At 41.3% G+C, this 17,332-nt stretch overlaps 1 protein-coding gene across 3 annotated transcripts in view; it reads left to right on the top strand.

The window, feature by feature from the left end:
• The window catches only part of PDCD1LG2 (programmed cell death 1 ligand 2), a 77,842-nt gene extending 61,113 nt beyond the window's left edge, over nucleotides 1–16,729 (top strand). For 2 of the 3 annotated variants that reach the window (XM_034967103.3, XM_034967105.3), the window contains exons 5-7: nucleotides 3,076–3,210; nucleotides 8,638–8,691; nucleotides 15,432–16,729. In XM_034967103.3, coding sequence (XP_034822994.1) covers nucleotides 3,076–3,210; nucleotides 8,638–8,691; nucleotides 15,432–15,463 — 221 coding nt within the window. In that variant the 3' untranslated portion in view covers nucleotides 15,464–16,729. The remainder of the gene's footprint in view (nucleotides 1–3,075; nucleotides 3,211–8,637; nucleotides 8,692–15,431) is intronic. The other variant, XM_034967104.3, reaches the window with a different exon arrangement.
• The last annotated feature ends 603 nt before the right edge of the window (nucleotides 16,730–17,332 follow it).

The raw sequence follows: 17,332 nt of genomic DNA, 5'->3' as shown, positions 1-17,332 counted from the left end.
GGTGGGTGGAGGGTACTCCACTGACTCTAGAATGGATGACTGAACATTCCAAATTTCAAGCACAAGTTAGAGAGCAACAGATCATTTTCCTTTTGAAATCGGGTTTCTTCTGCTCAGCCAGTTGTTGTATTTTCATTAGGAAATGGAATGGGACTACAGCACAAAAAATAAATATAAAAGGACCCTTGTAGGGCTGGCAGAAAAGAGAATCCTTCCTAGGAGACCTAGAGGTGATTCCACGCAGTGGTTGAGAGCATGGGATCTGATGTCAGACAGGCTTAAATTTCAAACTCTCTCTCTATTAGCTTTGAGAACCTAAATATCCTACTTAGCCACTCTAGCACTCAGTCTCTCATGTGTAGCATGAGGGTGAGTAGTGGTAGATAGTTTATAGGGTTATCGTGAGGATTAAATGAAATGTGCTTATAAAGTGCTTAGTACTCAGAAAGTGTGCAAACAGTAAAAAAATATGGTATCTCTAGCAAGTTGCATGCCTTACTTGTGAGTTCATGAAGTTGTGGCAAGGATAAGACAAATATTTTTTGCCATTGCATCATTATATCATTGCTAAGAGTATGCCATTATTGGCCAGGTGCGGTGGCTCATGCCTGTAATCCTAGCACTTTGGGAGGCTGAGATGGGTGGATTGCTTGAGGCCAGGAGTTCAAAAATCAGCCTGGCTAACATGGTGAAACCCCGTCTCTACTAAAAATACAAAAAATTAGCCAGGCATGGTGGCAGGTGCCTGTAATCCCAGCTACTGAAGAGGCCGAGGCAGGAGAATCACTTGAACCCAGGAGGCGGAGGTTGCAGTGAGCCAAGATCACGCCACTGCACTCCAGCCTGGGCAACAAGAGGGAAACTCCTTCTCAAATAAATAAATTAATTAATTAAATTAAAGAAACGACAAAAGAGTATGCAAGAATTTTAAAACAACTTAGAGGAATATGTATTAGGATACAGGCTAAGCTACCATAATGAAGAGACCTCGAAATACAGTGAGAAGCAAGACAGAAGTATCTTTCTTTCCATGTAACACTCAGGTGGTTCAGAGCAGCTAAGCAGCTATGTTCCATAGAGTCATTCAGTGATCCAGATTATTTTCATCTGTTGCTCTGCCATTCTCCAGGATGTTGTCCCTATAAAATTGTCAAAGCTCAGTCAGTGCCAAACCCATGTTTCAACCTTCAGAAAGTAAACGAGTGGTGGAAAACACATTCAATGTTTTAAGGCCAAGACCTTGAAAACTCACTCTCTTAGCCTGAACTTAGATTACATGGCTGGGCCCACTTAACTATAGGGGAGGCTTGGAAACATAGTCTCTGAGAAGCCATGTGTCCAGCTAATTCCTTAATACTAAAGTTGAAAGAAAGAATGGATTAACCGGCAGTATACCACAAGGTAACAAAGGACTAGGAGGATCAGGCTAGGTGGACTATAAAAGAGACAGTCAATTCAGTGCAACAATTCCATATTGACACTTTTCACGTAGCTGTTGCTTGGCTCTATCTAGAGAGGACTCAGAGGTAGTTTAGATAAGGCCTTTGCCCTCCAAATACAGTCTAAGCAGACTGATTTCCTACTGGATGTTCAACTTTGGAGTCTTCAGGGATGAGTAGGGCTTCTGTACGTGGAAGAGACTATGAGGGAACCTGCACAGGACAAGGGTTTGCATAAAGACACTGAGGTAGGGACCTCTCCTGTTGTGGGGAGAGTGAGAGGCCCAGGTCTCCTTGACTCACAAAGTGCTTACTAAGCACTTACTAGAAATTAAGAAGCAGATTATAATCAATATGGGTTATCCAATGTTTGGATGAGCAAGGCTCCTTATCTTTTCTTCGTTAATGTTAATCACACTCTTTTGGATGGAGACAAATATCTGTGGGGGCTGAGCTTTGGGTCAGATAGATCTGGGTTTGCAATCCTGGCATTGACTTTTACTTAGCAGTGATGACCTCAGATAGATTATTTAGCAACTCTGAGACTTACTTCCTCAACTCTAAAATGAGGGGCTCAGACTAAATAATGTCTAATCTCTTCTCCAGTAAAACAATCCGTGGTTCTCAGATAGCACTGTGCTGGAGGTAGTGGGGTTTGAGGGCTGGGAAGTTGGGAGGACTGAGCCCTTCCCCCTGAGCAGTTTCGTCCAGTTTTTCCTGTACCAGCCGGTCATGTTTATTCCATGTGAATGACTCCAGAGGCAAAATTCAAGCTTTTGAATAGGGCACAAATTAACTTGGGTACCCTTTAATTTCCCTGTAGGTGAACACTCCTCCAGCCCTGCCTTTTGTCAGTCTGGAGCCCTTGTTCTAATGTATACACACCAGAGGACTTTACAAGGCTTTCCCCAGCCTCCAGAATTATTCTTCTGATCCACCCTCTACTAAACTCACCCTTTCCTCAGTGCCAGGACGTTGAAAAACTGAAACGAGGCAAAGGGCCAATTGTAATAATTCACACTAAGGCATGAGTGACTAGGTTTAGTATATTAACACTACCTAGGATATTCTATTTCTTCCAAAAGGATCCTGTTAATCCTTGAAATTTAACAACTAATGGTATAGATTCTAAGCACTGTGAGTACTTGTCAGTGGGGGAAAGACATTTTTGGGCTGAGAGACTTTGCCACTGGGAAGAGAGAGAGGATGAGGAGGAGAAGGGGGATAGGGAGGAAAAAGAGAAAAAAGAAAGAAAGATGATTAGATGATGGATGGATGGATTGATGGATGGATGGAAAAAAATAACATGAGAGAGTGGTAAAAAGCACAGAATCTGGAACCAGACTGTATCTTACCTGGGTCACTTACTATGTAACTTAGGGAAAGCTTCCTAGTCTCTCTGTGCCTCACTTTCTTCACCAGTGAAATGGGGATCATAGCAGAGCCAACTTCACAGAGTGGTTGCGAGGAGTGGATGAGCTGATAGGTGCAGAGCACTTAGAATAGGGCCTGGCGTGGAGTAAATGCTCCACAGAGCTAGCTAGCCGTGCTGGCTGTCACCCACTCATGTGGCCAGCCTGTTGGTCTACCTCTTAGTTGCCATGTAACAGGATTCTGGTGCTTTTCCTTTGCCCAGGTCAGATGGAACCCAGGACCCATCCAACTTGGCTGCTTCACATTTTCATCCCCTCCTGCATCATTGCTTTCATTTTCATAGCCACAGTGATAGCCCTAAGAAAACAACTCTGTCAAAAGCTGTATTCTTCAAAAGGTAAGTGAGTTTTATTCATGGTAACCAAATGCACTGGGTGTCTGCAGCATGAGCCACTGCTTTGCACTGCAGGCCTATGGCTTGCTGGTTTCATGCTAAACCCACTCAGAGCTTACGAACCACTTTGAGCTTGTCTTGATGATTATTTTTCCCCAGAAGAAAATGGCTCTCGTCATCAGTGAGCTGAACTTCTTACACTGAGTTTTTTAAAGGGAATGTTTTGTTCTTATGTCTGAAAGAGTTTGTCTTATTCTTTGAGCCAAGAGCTTTCATCAGCCTCATGAGAGTGATGTTATTTTGGCAATGCAGAGAGCTACGTGCTCCGATTTTGCTGGTGGGAGGTTGCCAGGATCCATTCTGAGGATTCCTTCCATTTTCACCCCTCTTTTCCCCAGTCTGGATATGACCTGGGTTAAACCCACCCCCTCTCCCAGGAATCTCAACCTCACGGTTGGGTAAGGAAAGGAGAAAGGTTTGTGAGGCCATCTGGGGATAAGGAAACAGCTGGTTGGTGGTGCATTAATGTCTTTCAGCAGCCCCCTTCGAGTTTCTCCTTAGCCTGTTGTATTCTTACCAACACACTCCTGTTCTGCTGTACCAGCTGGGACAGAGCATGCTGAAGCCTTTCAGCCCTGATTTCATTGCTTCATTGTTCATGTGTCTGTCTTTGGTTTCCTGGGTGGAGCCTGCCCACAAAACCCCCAGAATGTATGCAGGCCTAGCTGGTGCTTTCCTAAACGGCTCCCTTGTCTGCACTCAATGAACTTCTCCAAAGATCTATACATGGCCTCATCTATAGAAAATGAAATGACATGTGGAAATAATTCAGTAGGAGTTTGCAGCAGCACTATCTGAAGACTAGGGGAATTTTAAGTGGTTGTTATCTTACATTTATACTCATAACTTCTATATTTTCATCTGCCATAAAATATTGTCATGTTCTATTTGTCCATTGCCCTATGTGTGTATGTATTCACTTGGGTGCTGACCACAATATTTCTAACTGTAGAATGCAAGGAATTGTTGCCAAAAGAAAAAGACAGAGGGAGGGAAGAAGATGGCCAGGGGAGTGAGGGAGAAAGAGAAAACAGGAGATGGAGAAGAAGAAAGATAGAAAGAAAAATAAATGTGGGAGGGAAGGGAGCTTCAGGGTAAAGGAGGAGGTATGTCCAACAGAACTTCGACTTTTAAATAGAACCACTTCAGAGAGTTGTGTCAGATGCACCTCAGTTGTCTTATCTTCTGCCATTCTTCTTTTACCTCCCACACCCATACCTCTTGAAAACAGTCTTATACTAGGGTTCAAGGCCTGGGGCCTGAAGACTCCTTAATAACTTCAGAAATGAGCAGCTGAATGTTCCGTTCCAGCTGTCTTTGGGAGAATGGAATGGAGTCACACTCAAAGATAGAGTGGAAATAAATCCTCTCCTCATCCTTCACCCCAATCTTAAGAGTGAGTGAGGATATCAGTAGCTCTGAGCTGGGAGGTAAAGCTCAAGTTCTAACTGTGATTAGGAGACCTTTCTTACAAATAAGAATTAAGTGAATAAATGTGCAAACAATTTCTTTTATATTTTTAATGAACCAGAGAGAAATCATGGTTGCCTATATAACCCTTGTCTCCAACTCACTTGCATTCAGATCTGCTTTCTTACATGTGTCTGCCATGCACACAAACTTGTGTGCCATGGAAAAGGGTTGAGAATTGCTGGTGATGCAGACAGAGCTTTAAACCAGGGTCAGAGGGCTAGGCTGGGACCTGGTACTGCCATTTATTGGCTTTCTGACCTTGTACAAATTGCCTATCTTCTTTGAGATGGTCTTTCTATCTGTAAAAGGGGAAGCAGCAAGAGAAGGAACATTTTACAGCTTATTGGCCGAACTTCACTGCCGCTAGTGTGGTTCAACTTGGACTACAGAGAAATCTTCCTAACTGGTTTCCCTGTATTCACTCCTGCTACCTCCAACTTGGTCTGTTCTCACTTTTTGCTATAATAGGCTTTTAAAAATCATAAATCTACCATATGTCCTCTGTCCACACCTTCTCCATGGCTTCTTATTGCTCACTGGATGAAGTTCCAACAAGCCCAGGATGGTTTGACTCATGTTTCCAGCTTTAACTGCATCACCATCACCTTCATTGTCTAAGCTCTAACCATACAGGATTTTCTAGTCCTCAGAGGCATGGCAGTCTTTCAATTCCGAGTTTTCTCATACGATATTGTCTCTTCTTAAAATACTTTTTTCTTGTTGCCCACCTGAGTTGGAGTCATCTTTTAAATCTCAGCTAAGCTCATACTTCATCAAGTCTTCCCTAATTCTACCTCCACGCACCACACCCATTACATTAAATCCCCTTATTATATGTTTCCATAGCACCTACTTCTTCTTTCAGTATACTCAGCACACAATCACATGTCTAGGATCTGTTTGAATAGCTTGGGCTAACAATTAAATTGCATCCCTTTTAATTTTCCAATTGATTCCTCAAGTACCCACATGCCCATCTTAGCAAGAAGTTCAGTGTCTCCCTCTTATAGCATGTACTTCTCCACCTCCCACAAACTGCCAGAAAGCTTACTTAGCCCACAGGGCCAGTGCTAGGCAGCTAGGTTAGTCCTCCAGAGGGCCCTGGTTTTGAGCAGTTGCTGTCTACTCCTGCCATGCAGAATCTCTGGTCCTTCCAGATGTCTCCATCCACTGTGCAAAGGTAACCTTGCTGGTTCCGATCCCCACACAGACCACAGTGCTACAAGATTACAGTTCTTATGGTTCCCCAATACATGCTCTGTCATTGGTCCCAAAGCAGGACCCCTATGGGTTGATGAGGTAGGAGGAGGTCCCTGCCTTAGCCACAGCTGCACACAGCCAGCCTCTTCCCTTCTAGGCCCTCATGTTGAGCCTGGGACGCCAGTCCTAACTTCCTTCTCTTCAGTTCCTCTTAGGGCCATTGGTATCCTGAATTTCTTAGTCCATTGCAAAGTTAAGTAAAGAAGCAGCAGGCTTGGTCCCTTTCCTTCCAGATGGCTCCTTAGCTCCTGAACAGATTTACCCACCTATACCTCAGTGACTAGCTCTGTGTACTAAAGTGTATTGGGAGGGCAGCCATTATTGGTCCATAAAAGGTCCTGCTTACCATTTTCCCCTAAGAGGAACCATTCAACAGTTTGGGGCTCGAGGGTGACCTGCTGGGCTCTAGAGAAGAAGCTGGCAACTTCTGTTGCAAAATAATGTTAAATTCTGCTTCATCTGCTTGTCTTTATGTTTCAAGAATACAGTAACTGTGTTTCTCTGATTCACCAATATATGCCCAGTGTCTAAAAAATTACCTGGCATATAATAAATGTTCAATGAAATTTTAAACATTGAACCTACTATATGCAGGTGAGTATGCTAGATCTGCTCTGTCCAATATAATAGCCATCTGTGGCTCTTTTTAAGTTAAATAAAAATTCATCAGTCACATCTTAAGTATTCACACACTGTAAGTGCTCAATAGCCATGTACAGATAATTGCTCCTGTATTGGACAGTACAGATATACAACATTTCCATCACTGCAGAAAGTTCTACTGAAAACCACTGTGCTAGACCCTTTACAAACTTCTCACTTAATTTCACAAAAATTGCTTGTGGCAAGGAGAAGTGTCTTTATGCTGGAGTTAAGAAAGTGAGGCTCAGAAAAGTTATATGACTTCCCAAAGTCATACAGCTGGGATTTGAATACAGGTCTGTTTGACTCCAAAACTTGTGGCCTATTTGTTGCAAAAGTGCTTAATACAAATTGGTTCAGTCAATATTATTATCTTTGAGCAATGGAAGGAGAAAGTAAGTTTCAATCCAAAATAATTGAGTGACTTATACATTGACTTGCTGAGCCAATGGCAAAGTCAAGTTAGAATCCAGCAGAAGTCACCAGCTACAGAATCTAGATCTTTAGAACAGGTCTTCAGATCTTCAGAACAGTGTTTCTTAAACTCTCTTGTGAAGGAACAGTTATCATCATAGGCTGGTAACAGTTCACCTACCAGCACCAGCCCATGAACCAGACTCGGAGTGGCACAGCCCTAGAAGATTGAGCCAGAATTTTACAGAGGTTTAAAGACCAAATATGCTGGTTTATGGTTACCTGTGGCCCACAGAGAATGGCAGCACTAACCTCAGGCATAAATGAGGTACCCACTGAAGCCAACATTCAAGAGCAATTCCTATGGGTTAACCATTGGGCTCCTTTCAAATGCAAACCCTCATGAAAGAGACTACAGTGCTGAATAGAGACCTCCAAATTCCAGGCCAAGCTCAGGATAGTCATGAGGGAATTACTAAAAACCCGATATATAGGGCAAAAGCAGAATTAGGAATGGACTGATTTCAGGAACCCAGGCAATGGCAGGAGTTGGGCATTAAATCCTAAAAGAGAATCAGAGTGGGAGGGAATATGTGAAATCAGAGGTTAAGAAAAAAGTGAAAACCTATTCCTGATTGCAAAGATATGAAACCAACCTAAGATCCCATTGACGAATAAGTGGATAAAGAAAATGTGGTATATATACACCATGGAATACTACTCAGCCATGAAAAAGAACGAGATAATGTGTTTGGCAACAACTTGGATGGAACTGGAGGTCATTATTCCAAGTGAAGTAACTCAGGAATGGAAAACCAAATACCATATATTCTCACTTGTAAGTGGGAGCTAAGCTATGGATATGCAAAGGCATACAGAGTGGTATAATGGGCATGGGAGACTCAGAAGGAGAGAGTAGGGAGTGGCAGTGAGGAATAAAAACGCTGCATATTAAGTTCAATGTACACTATTTGGGTGACGGGTGCACTAAAACTCAGACTTCACCAGTATACAATTCATCCATGTAACCAAAAACCACTTGTACCCCTAAACCTATTGATATAAAAAAAAAATTAAAAGAAAGATGTGAAACCAAGGAAACTTACTGGTGAGCAGCATCCCATTATGTGAACTTGTGCTTCTGAACCAGTAACTTGAGTTACTTTGAGCCAGTATCAGTCACTTATACCTTAGTGCAAATTAATTGATCAGACCTTCTGACCTGGACCAGGGAAGGCAGGCAGAAGTGGCAGTCAAGACTAAAGCAGAAAAGGGAGAGCTAATTCTGCAGCCAGACATTTCCTGGATTGAATACCCAAATTAGTCCCTCAGCCTTTAAGTGCCTGAGGGCCAGGAGTAGACAGAGGAATGGAAAGTGTGAGACTTCTTTGTTCACACTCTTTGCCTAGGGGCCAGATTTTGCTTTATGCACTACCATCCGAAGTCCCAGGCCACAGTGAACATTTGGGCTTCGCTATGTGGATTTATTTAGATTTACTTTTTGTCCTGCCATATTTTAATCTATAAGCCAAACAGCTTTCTCATTAATCTTATTCCATTTCTGGAATTTTTCTTTTTCAGACACAACAAAAAGACCTGTCACCACAACAAAGAGGGAAGTGAACAGTGCTGTGAGTAAGCATGATTTTTACTTTTCTTTCTTACTTTCTTTTCTCTCTCAGCTTGAATTTTAAAGTAACCACTGTTCTATTAATTCATGGAAGGCAACTGAATAGTTCCAGCTTATAGAATCTTCCTGTTTGGTAGCATTTCAGCGAAGCCTCGTTCTTAGCCCCAGAACAATCATGCCATCTTTTGCTCGGTCTATATGCCTAAGCACTCCTAGATGATACTGCACTGGACCTCTGGTCTCACATAGTTAGAAACAGAGTTAAAATCGAACAGCAAAGAGAAGATATTCAACTGCGATGCAATTGACAATGGATGTTTTTGCAACAAACAATGATTAAGAAGTACATTGTTGTGGGCTCTGAGTCAAGAGTAATATGGGAAAAACACAAGTCTCTTCATGAGGTTGACAGGTTTGGAGCTGGAATCTGTGGAGGAGGAAGGATATGATCTAGGGGTCAGAAGAAGTGGGTTGCTAAAATCATTAAGCCTGGTTGGATGAAAAGCTTAGACTCAGGGGAAGCAGCACATGATTGTGGGGGCTGGCAAGTGTGAAATGTGTAGGGCAGGCCAGCAGTCTGGAAACCCAGGCAGGATTTCTACCTTACAGTCTTGAGGCAGAATTCCGTCTTTTCTGGGAAACCTCAGTTTTTTGCTCTTAAGGCCCTCAACTGATTGAATGAAGCCAACCTACATCACGGGAGATAATCAGCTTTACTTCAAGTTAACTGATAGCAAATGATAATTACATCTACAAAATACTTTCACAGCAACATATAGACTAGCATTTGACTAAGCAACTGAGCACCATAGCCAAGATGACACATAAAATTAATCATCACAGGCACCAAGAGATGAGGGGGGCAGTCTTGGCCATATATTTGGCTGAAGTAAGTCAATTTGTCATTCCTGCATGAGCCTTTATAAACAGAAGTAAGTAACCAACTACTATTTGGTCATTGGAGTTGTCCAAGAGGCCAGGGTTCTGTCTAATACCTGTTCATGCATGAACTTGCCAACCTAGATTGCATGCAGACTACCAGTTTTGGGTTTTTGTTTAGTTCAGCAGGATTTTTTTCTCAGCTCACTGCCTCTCAAACTTTCAGCAACAAAAGGACATCTGTGATATCAGAATCTACCACTCTAAGTATTTGGATGCAATAGCAATGAATATCTGAGTAAATCTAGGTGGGGAGTGGGGGCACCCTGTAGCCAAAATGACTTAAAAAAATCAAACCAAAATTTGGAAATGATGCCTTGGTACAATGAAGAGACTACTTGAGGTAGGTTTGACTTATCTAATATCTTATTTTCTTTACCAATACCTAATGAGGAATTTAAATATTTCTAGATAGCTTTGGAAAGGTCCCTTAAAGAGGCACCAGCATACCACTGCCAGATCTAATCCCCCCAAACCCTGTTTTCATCATCATCATGTCATCTCTTGTCTCTATAGATCATATCAAATCCTTCCCAGAGTTTTTCAGGCCTTTTGACAACTAGCCACATTTCACTAAGCCAACTCATCTACCACTCCTCAACAAAACTTTTCCTCAAGTTGAGCTGCTCCACCAACACCACTGCCATGAGCTCATTCCCACTTCTGTGCCTTTGCTCATGTTGGTTATTTTTTTGGAGTGTCCTCCCCATTCCTTCTTACTTGTCCCAATCCCAACTTTTGGCATGGTCTACTTTAAGATACAGTAATGAGTAACTTTATTATTATAACACCAGGCTTCTGTTCTAAGACATTAGAAGTGTGTTTAGACTAGCTCATTTAATCCTCACAGTAGCCCTCTGAAGTACTTACTCCCTGCTTCCCATTTTATAGGTGAGGAAGAAAAACATGAAGAGGTTAACTAACTTGCCCAAGGTATATAGCTAATAATATAAGGGCCAATAAATTGATTCAGCAATCCAGGTGTCCAAGTCCAGAATCCACACCCATACACTACACTCTGCTTTTTTAAAATTTAATTCAATTTTTTTTTAGAGACAGAGTCTTGCTCTATCACCCAGGTTGGAGTGCAGTGGTATGACCGTGGCTCACTGCAGCCTCAACTTTTGGACTCAAGCAATCTTCCCACCTCAGCCTCCTGAGTAGCTGGGACTACAGGTGCATGCCACTGTACCTGGATTTTTTATTTTTATTTTTTGTAGAACTGGGGTCTCACTATTTTGCCCAGGATGGTCTCAAACTCCTCGGCTCAAGCAATCCTCCTGCCTTGGCCTCCCAAAGTGCTGGGATTCCAGGCGTAAGCCACTGTGCCCAGCCTACATACACTACACTCTCTTGCTTAATCTGTAAGACTCTCTCCCCCACTCATACCTTTTTATTTTTCCTCTGCATTGTACACACAATCTATACCACTCTTAAGCACATGATTACAGCATTATTTTCTGGCTGCTTCTATGTGTCTATATTTTAGGTCCACCTGGTCAATATAATAAAGTGGGATATTAGTGTTAATGCAACTATATGGTATTTGATATTTGTCTTTCTGTCCGTTTATCAATGTTTCTTATAGTTTATTATATAATAAATTTAAAAGGTGTCTGATTTTGACCAAATTTGACTCAATACTAAAAAACAATATTAAAATAAATTTTGTTTAATTTTAGTTGAGTCTATCAACTCAAAAAAAGAATAACCTACAACAATAAAAAGTTTCAGAACATTTTTTAAATTACTGATTTTATGAGTGTAAAAATAAAAAATAAAAAAGTATAAAGAAAACAAAAATAATTTAGAATCCATTGCCTAGAAATTGCCATGGTTAAGATTTTAATATTGCTCAGGCCCAGACAGCTCAGGGCTTTGACATTCCCACACCCATTCTCTGCCATCCCAGTTCTATCTCATCCCAAAACCATCCATTATGAGGAGAGTGTACAGCTCTAGGCTGCCCGGGAGCCATCCCGCACTCTCATTTTGTGACTCGGCATCTTGGAAGATGGAGTCTTGGGACTTAGCCTGGACATGTCCCTTGCATGTACTTCTTACAAGACTTTTATTCAGATGAATATTTTCCCTTCCAACTTAAGAAGCACAGGACTTGCTGGTTTTGCTTCACTAACCAGCAACTGAAGCAAGACCTGACTTGTGAAAATGCCTAATAGAGTTCAGTATTAGCGCTGTTTCACCATTTCCTGGATCTCTTGCCTTTGTGCACATGATAGAATTGCACTTCTCTGTAATTAATTTGTAGTTAAGTATGGTCATGTAACTCACTTTGGTCAATTAAATGTAAGCATAAGTGATGCGTGTTATTTCTGGGTAGAAGATGTAAGAGTTGGCATATGCTTTGCCATATTTTCTTTATCTATCTGGCATGGTAACCAGTAACATTCTAGGTAGTAATTGCTCCATCAGTCTCAGTCTCTGAGTAACTAAAATTGACAGAGTCCCCTGCTGACCCTCAATGTACATGGAACATGAATAAGAATAAGCTTTTGTTTTTTATATTGAGATTTTGGAGTTGTTTGTTCCTACAGCATTACCTAGTTTACTCTAATACAACATGGAAAAAACTGGAAACTATAATAAATAGACCCTACGTTGCCATTTAAACTTCTAGTTCTGAGGAATAATAATGTGGGGAAATACTTTCTATATAATAAAAAAATAGAAAATTGCAAAATAAAAATATACTTATGTATCATTCATGTCCTATTAAAAATGTTATTTATAGACTCACCATATTCCCTTCCTCCAGAAAAATAGAAGTAAAAATATGAAAATGCCTGTAATCATGTTTTTGGATTATGGAATCAAGTATTGCTTTTTACTTTTATGTTTTCTGAATTTTTGTTGTACTTCACTACATTTTTGAGTGCCCTGATGTATTACTTTCAAGAAGAAGAAGAATACTTTCTGAAGCCATTTCAACCATCCCCACTCACCTCTCTAGATCCCAGTAGTCAAATACATTATATAGGACTCTTCATCAGTCCTTATCAAGTTTAGGAAGGGCGATGCTATACCTTCTTTAAAGGACACCTACCAATGTCTTAGTTGCCTTTCAAAGACTCCTAGCACAGCTAAATGTGATGGATATGCTCTAAGGATGTAAGAGCTGAAGTGACTTGCATAAGGTCATATCATAACTTACTGTTAGAAATGGAGCTAGAACTCAGACCCACTGAGTCCTTGTCTGTGACACACTGCCCTTTCCATTTGTGGAAGTTGTTCTTGTATCTAACTTTATCTGCGCTACTATTTGGGCCTAGCCATTCTCCCTCTTATGCAGACAAGCAGATAAACAGTAAAACTTTAGGAGTGGATTATGATACCATAGATATATATCATCTATCCTTTACAAAATAGTTATTATAGTCATCAAGCCTTGGTTAGAGTTTACAGACCATGTATCCTAGCTACCTCATTTCACAGATTATGACATTGGGGGCTAAGAGATATTAAGTGACTTCCTTAAGTGAAACAGTAGCAGACCAAAAGAAGTCATGATTCCCAGCATAGTGCTACTCATTCATTTATTCATTCATTCAGCCACTCACAAACCAGTATTAAGTTTCTGTTATTTGCAAGACCCTGTCAGTTAGGCCATGTGGGAACTAGAAGGATGAATTTATCAGTCATCCAAGATTCTTACAATTAAGTATTACCGATAAGGTACTCAAGAAACAGTTCTCATTCACATAATTTGGGTTAAAACAAAAAGAAGCCAGCTTTCTATATACTTTTGGTCGAGTCTTTATGTTTTTTGTTTTGTTTTGTTTGTTTTCATGAGTATCCCGACTTCCTTCTAAGAACTTCCACCTGAGAACTGACCACAGCGTCAGCATTCCACATGGGTGTGTTTCCTTTCCCCTTTCCCATTTCAGTGGTTTCCAATTTCTTTTTCTTTTGCCACTATAAACCTTTTGCAAAGGAAATATTAGACAGAACTCCTACATGTCAAGCAAATTAAAACAGTGGTGAAATTAGAGTGGAGGGTATAATCACCCTATCATATAGGCTATTTGTCCATATCATATTTGTCCCTACAAAGGCCTCTAAGGCAGGGGTCCCCAACCTCTGGGCCGCAGACCGGTACCAGTGGCCTGTTAGGAACTGAGCCACACAGCAGGAGGTGAGCGGCAGATGAGCGGGCACTACTACCTGAGCTCTACCTCCTGTGAGATCAGCAGCAGCATTAGATTCTCATAGAAGCGTGAATCCTATTGTGAACTGCACATATGAGGGATCTAGGTTGTGTGCTCCTTATGAAAATCTAATGTCTGATGATCTGAGGTGGAACAGGTTCATCCCGAAACTATAGCCTACCCCCACTCCCACACCCAATCCATGGAAAAATTGTCTTCCCTGAAACCAGTCCCTGGTGCCAAAAATGTTGGGGACCACTGCTCTAAGATACCTTGTGCTTCTTGGAACATATTTGGAAAATCATGTAGCTCTCAAATTATCCCTATGTCCTGAAGCCCACCTTACCATCAATCCTCAGAAATACCCAACCCATGTCAGGCAACTTCACACTTTCTTTCTTCAGGCAGCACAGTTGTCTCAGGGAGGGAGGAGAGTGCTATTAGCAAGAGGAGTCACTAACAGCTTCACTCACCTGTGCCCATGAATTTTTAATGGTGTGAAAAGTCTGTGTATTTTTTATGGTTCTCTATGGCTCATATAAGAGGGACAAACAATACATGAAAGTTCAGAGATGGGGACAAATATCACTTTAAGCGGGGGATAATCAGGGAAGAAGAAAGGTTTCATGGAGAAGGTGACTTTTGAATCAGGAAGAAATGGAAACAGCAAACTCTTCTAGATAGAGGAGACACTAACAGGAAAGGCAGAGAGGCAGGAAGGTGTGGGAAAGTGCACGTGACCCCGTTCAGAGAGAAAGCCAGGTGTGAGATAAGGGGGAAAGACTGTTAGGGCATGTATTGTAAACCACTAATTCCAGGCAAAAGTTAGATTTTACTTACTAAGCAAGAGTGCTTCAGTTAGATCCTAGCAGGAAATGGAGGGTATACTTAGAAGAGGTAACTGAGGCAACTTTAATTTATAAAGGTGTGTGCAGCGTTAAGGGAAACCAGCAAGGGATACTGAGCATGCCAGGATGCAAGAGCAGGCAGGGAAGGTGACTATTCCTAGGTCTGAAGGAGAAAGGGGAGGGAGCAGTTCCCAGAACCCTAGTAAAAATGGCAATGAGAAAGGTCCATCTGGCAGGACCTATGGTCTTTAACAGAGGGACAAAGTCAACCCACAACTTGTCTGGGAGGTTGCTGAGGAATAGATACTCCAACCTCTCTCTCAACCCACTGCAACACTCTTTTTCCCCTAGACTGAGCCCAGTCAAAGACAGAGGGAGGAGCCCAGTGATGCAGTCTACAATGTCATCATCCTGGAGCATGAATAGAGCACAGCAGGGTGAATAATGAGTCTGCAGGAATTAATAGAAATATCTGACACAATAGGGAACTATAAGAGGTTTTGAATAGGAGAGGCCCCTGAAATGTGCTCCAATATTACTGAGCTATGTGTGGCCCACAGAATGGAAGAGGAACAGCTCTTGCAATAGGTCTGAGGAGAGAAGCTGAAGACTTGGACTAGGGCAATGGTAAAAACTGTGGAAAGAAGTTTTAAATGAAAAGTTTTAAACCATGCGGTTTCCAGCTAGATGAACTTTTTTAAAAAAATTAGTTCCTCACTCAAATTTTGGGGAGGTTATATATTTTCTAATCATAAAAAATGATTTTTCTTATTTGTGGGCTTTTCTCCCCAGATCTGAACCTGTGGTCTTGGGAGCCAGGGTGACCTGATATGACATCTAAAGAAGCTTCTGGACTCTGAACAAGAATTCGGTGGCCTGCAGAGCTTGCCATTTGCACTTTTCAAATGCCTTTGGATGACCCAGCACTTTAATCTGAAACCTGCAACAAGATTAGCCAACACCTGGCCATGAAACTTGCCCCTTCACTGATCTGGACTCACCTCTGGAGCCTATGGCTTTAAGCAAGCACTACTGCACTTTACAGAATTACCCCACTGGATCCTGGACCCACAGAATTCCTTCAGGATCCTTCTTGCTGCCAGACTGAAAGCAAAAGGAATTATTTCCCTTCAAGTTTTCTAAGTGATTTCCAAAAGCAGAGGTGTGTGGAAATTTCCAGTAACAGAAACAGATGGGTTGCCAATAGAGTTATTTTTTATCTACAGCTTCCTCTGGGTACTAGAAGAGGCTATTGAGACTATGAGCTCACAGACAGGGCTTTGCACAAACTCAAATCATAAATGACATGTTTTATGGATTACTGGAATCTTGATAGCATATGAAGTTGTTCTAATTAATAGAGAGCATTTAAATATACACTAAGTGCACAAATTGTGGAGTAAAGTCATCAAGCTCTGTTTTTGAGGTCTAAGTCACAAAGCATTTGTTTTAACCTGTAATGGCACCATGTTTAATGGTGGTTTTTTTTTTTAAACTACATCTTTCCTTTAAAAATTATTGGTTTCTTTTTATTTGTTTTTACCCTAGAAATCAATTATATACAGTCAAAAATATTTGATATGCTCATACGTTGTATCTGCAGCAATTTCAGATAAGTAGCTAAAATGGCCAAAGCCCCAAACTAAGGCTCCTTTTCTGGCCCTCAATATGACTTTAAACTTGACTTTTCAGTGCTTCAGTTTGCACATCTGTAATACAGCAATGCTAAGTAGTCAAGGCCTTTGATAATTGGCACTATGGAAATCCTGCAAGATCCCACTACATATGTGTGGAGCAGAAGGGTAACTCGGCTACAGTAACAGCTTAATTTTGTTAAATTTGTTCTTTATACTGGAGCCATGAAGCTCAGAGCATTAGCTGACCCTTGAACTATTCAAATGGGCACATTAGCTAGTACAACAGACTTACATAGGTGGGCCTAAAGCAAGCTCCTTAACTGAGCAAAATTTGGGGCTTATGAGAATGAAAGGGTGTGAAATTGACTAACAGACAAATCATACATCTCAGTTTCTCAATTCTCATGTAAATCAGAGAATGCCTTTAAAGAATAAAACTCAATTGTTATTCTTCAACGTTCTTTATATATTCTACTTTTGGGTAAGAGGTTTGCTCAGGGTCTTGCAAGTCAGTAAGTTTAATATCCTATTATGCCATTTGGCTCCCAAAGATTTGAAGGCCTTTGAGGCAAACTTGGATGTACTTTTCAGCAGGGTTGGGTCCTAGGGATGCTTGATCTGGGGCTCCTGCTGGAGGAGGAGCACTTCCTAACACCACAGAGAGCAGGGCAGGAGACAAGGCCTTCTTCCCTGGAAGAAGCCCACCTATGCTGCCCCTACCCCCACCCATGCCCCAGATATGTGATTGGCATGCTGAATGCTTGGGGAGTTTTGTTTAACTCTGTTAGGAACCCAGTGGCATAATGGCTTCTGTCAAAATATTCCCATCTTTGTTCCTAGATTGGGGCTATCTTTTAGATTACCAAATAGGGAGAGAGCAATCTAGCTGTAGTATCCTGAAATCTGGGTTCTGTCAGGGGAGAAAATCATAAGGCATTGTGTCTTAGCTTCAGAAATTTTCTATACTACAGCATGCTATCTTAACACCTAACATTTATCAAGTACTTGCTATTGCCCAATATTGTTAAGCATTTTACACATACTATTGGAACAAAT

This window comes from Pan paniscus, chromosome 11 (genome assembly GCF_029289425.2).
Source record: "Pan paniscus chromosome 11, NHGRI_mPanPan1-v2.0_pri, whole genome shotgun sequence".
Lineage (NCBI taxonomy): Eukaryota > Metazoa > Chordata > Mammalia > Primates > Hominidae > Pan > Pan paniscus.
Note: the sequence above shows the minus strand (reverse complement) of the source record. Positions and strands in the feature narration are given on the sequence as shown.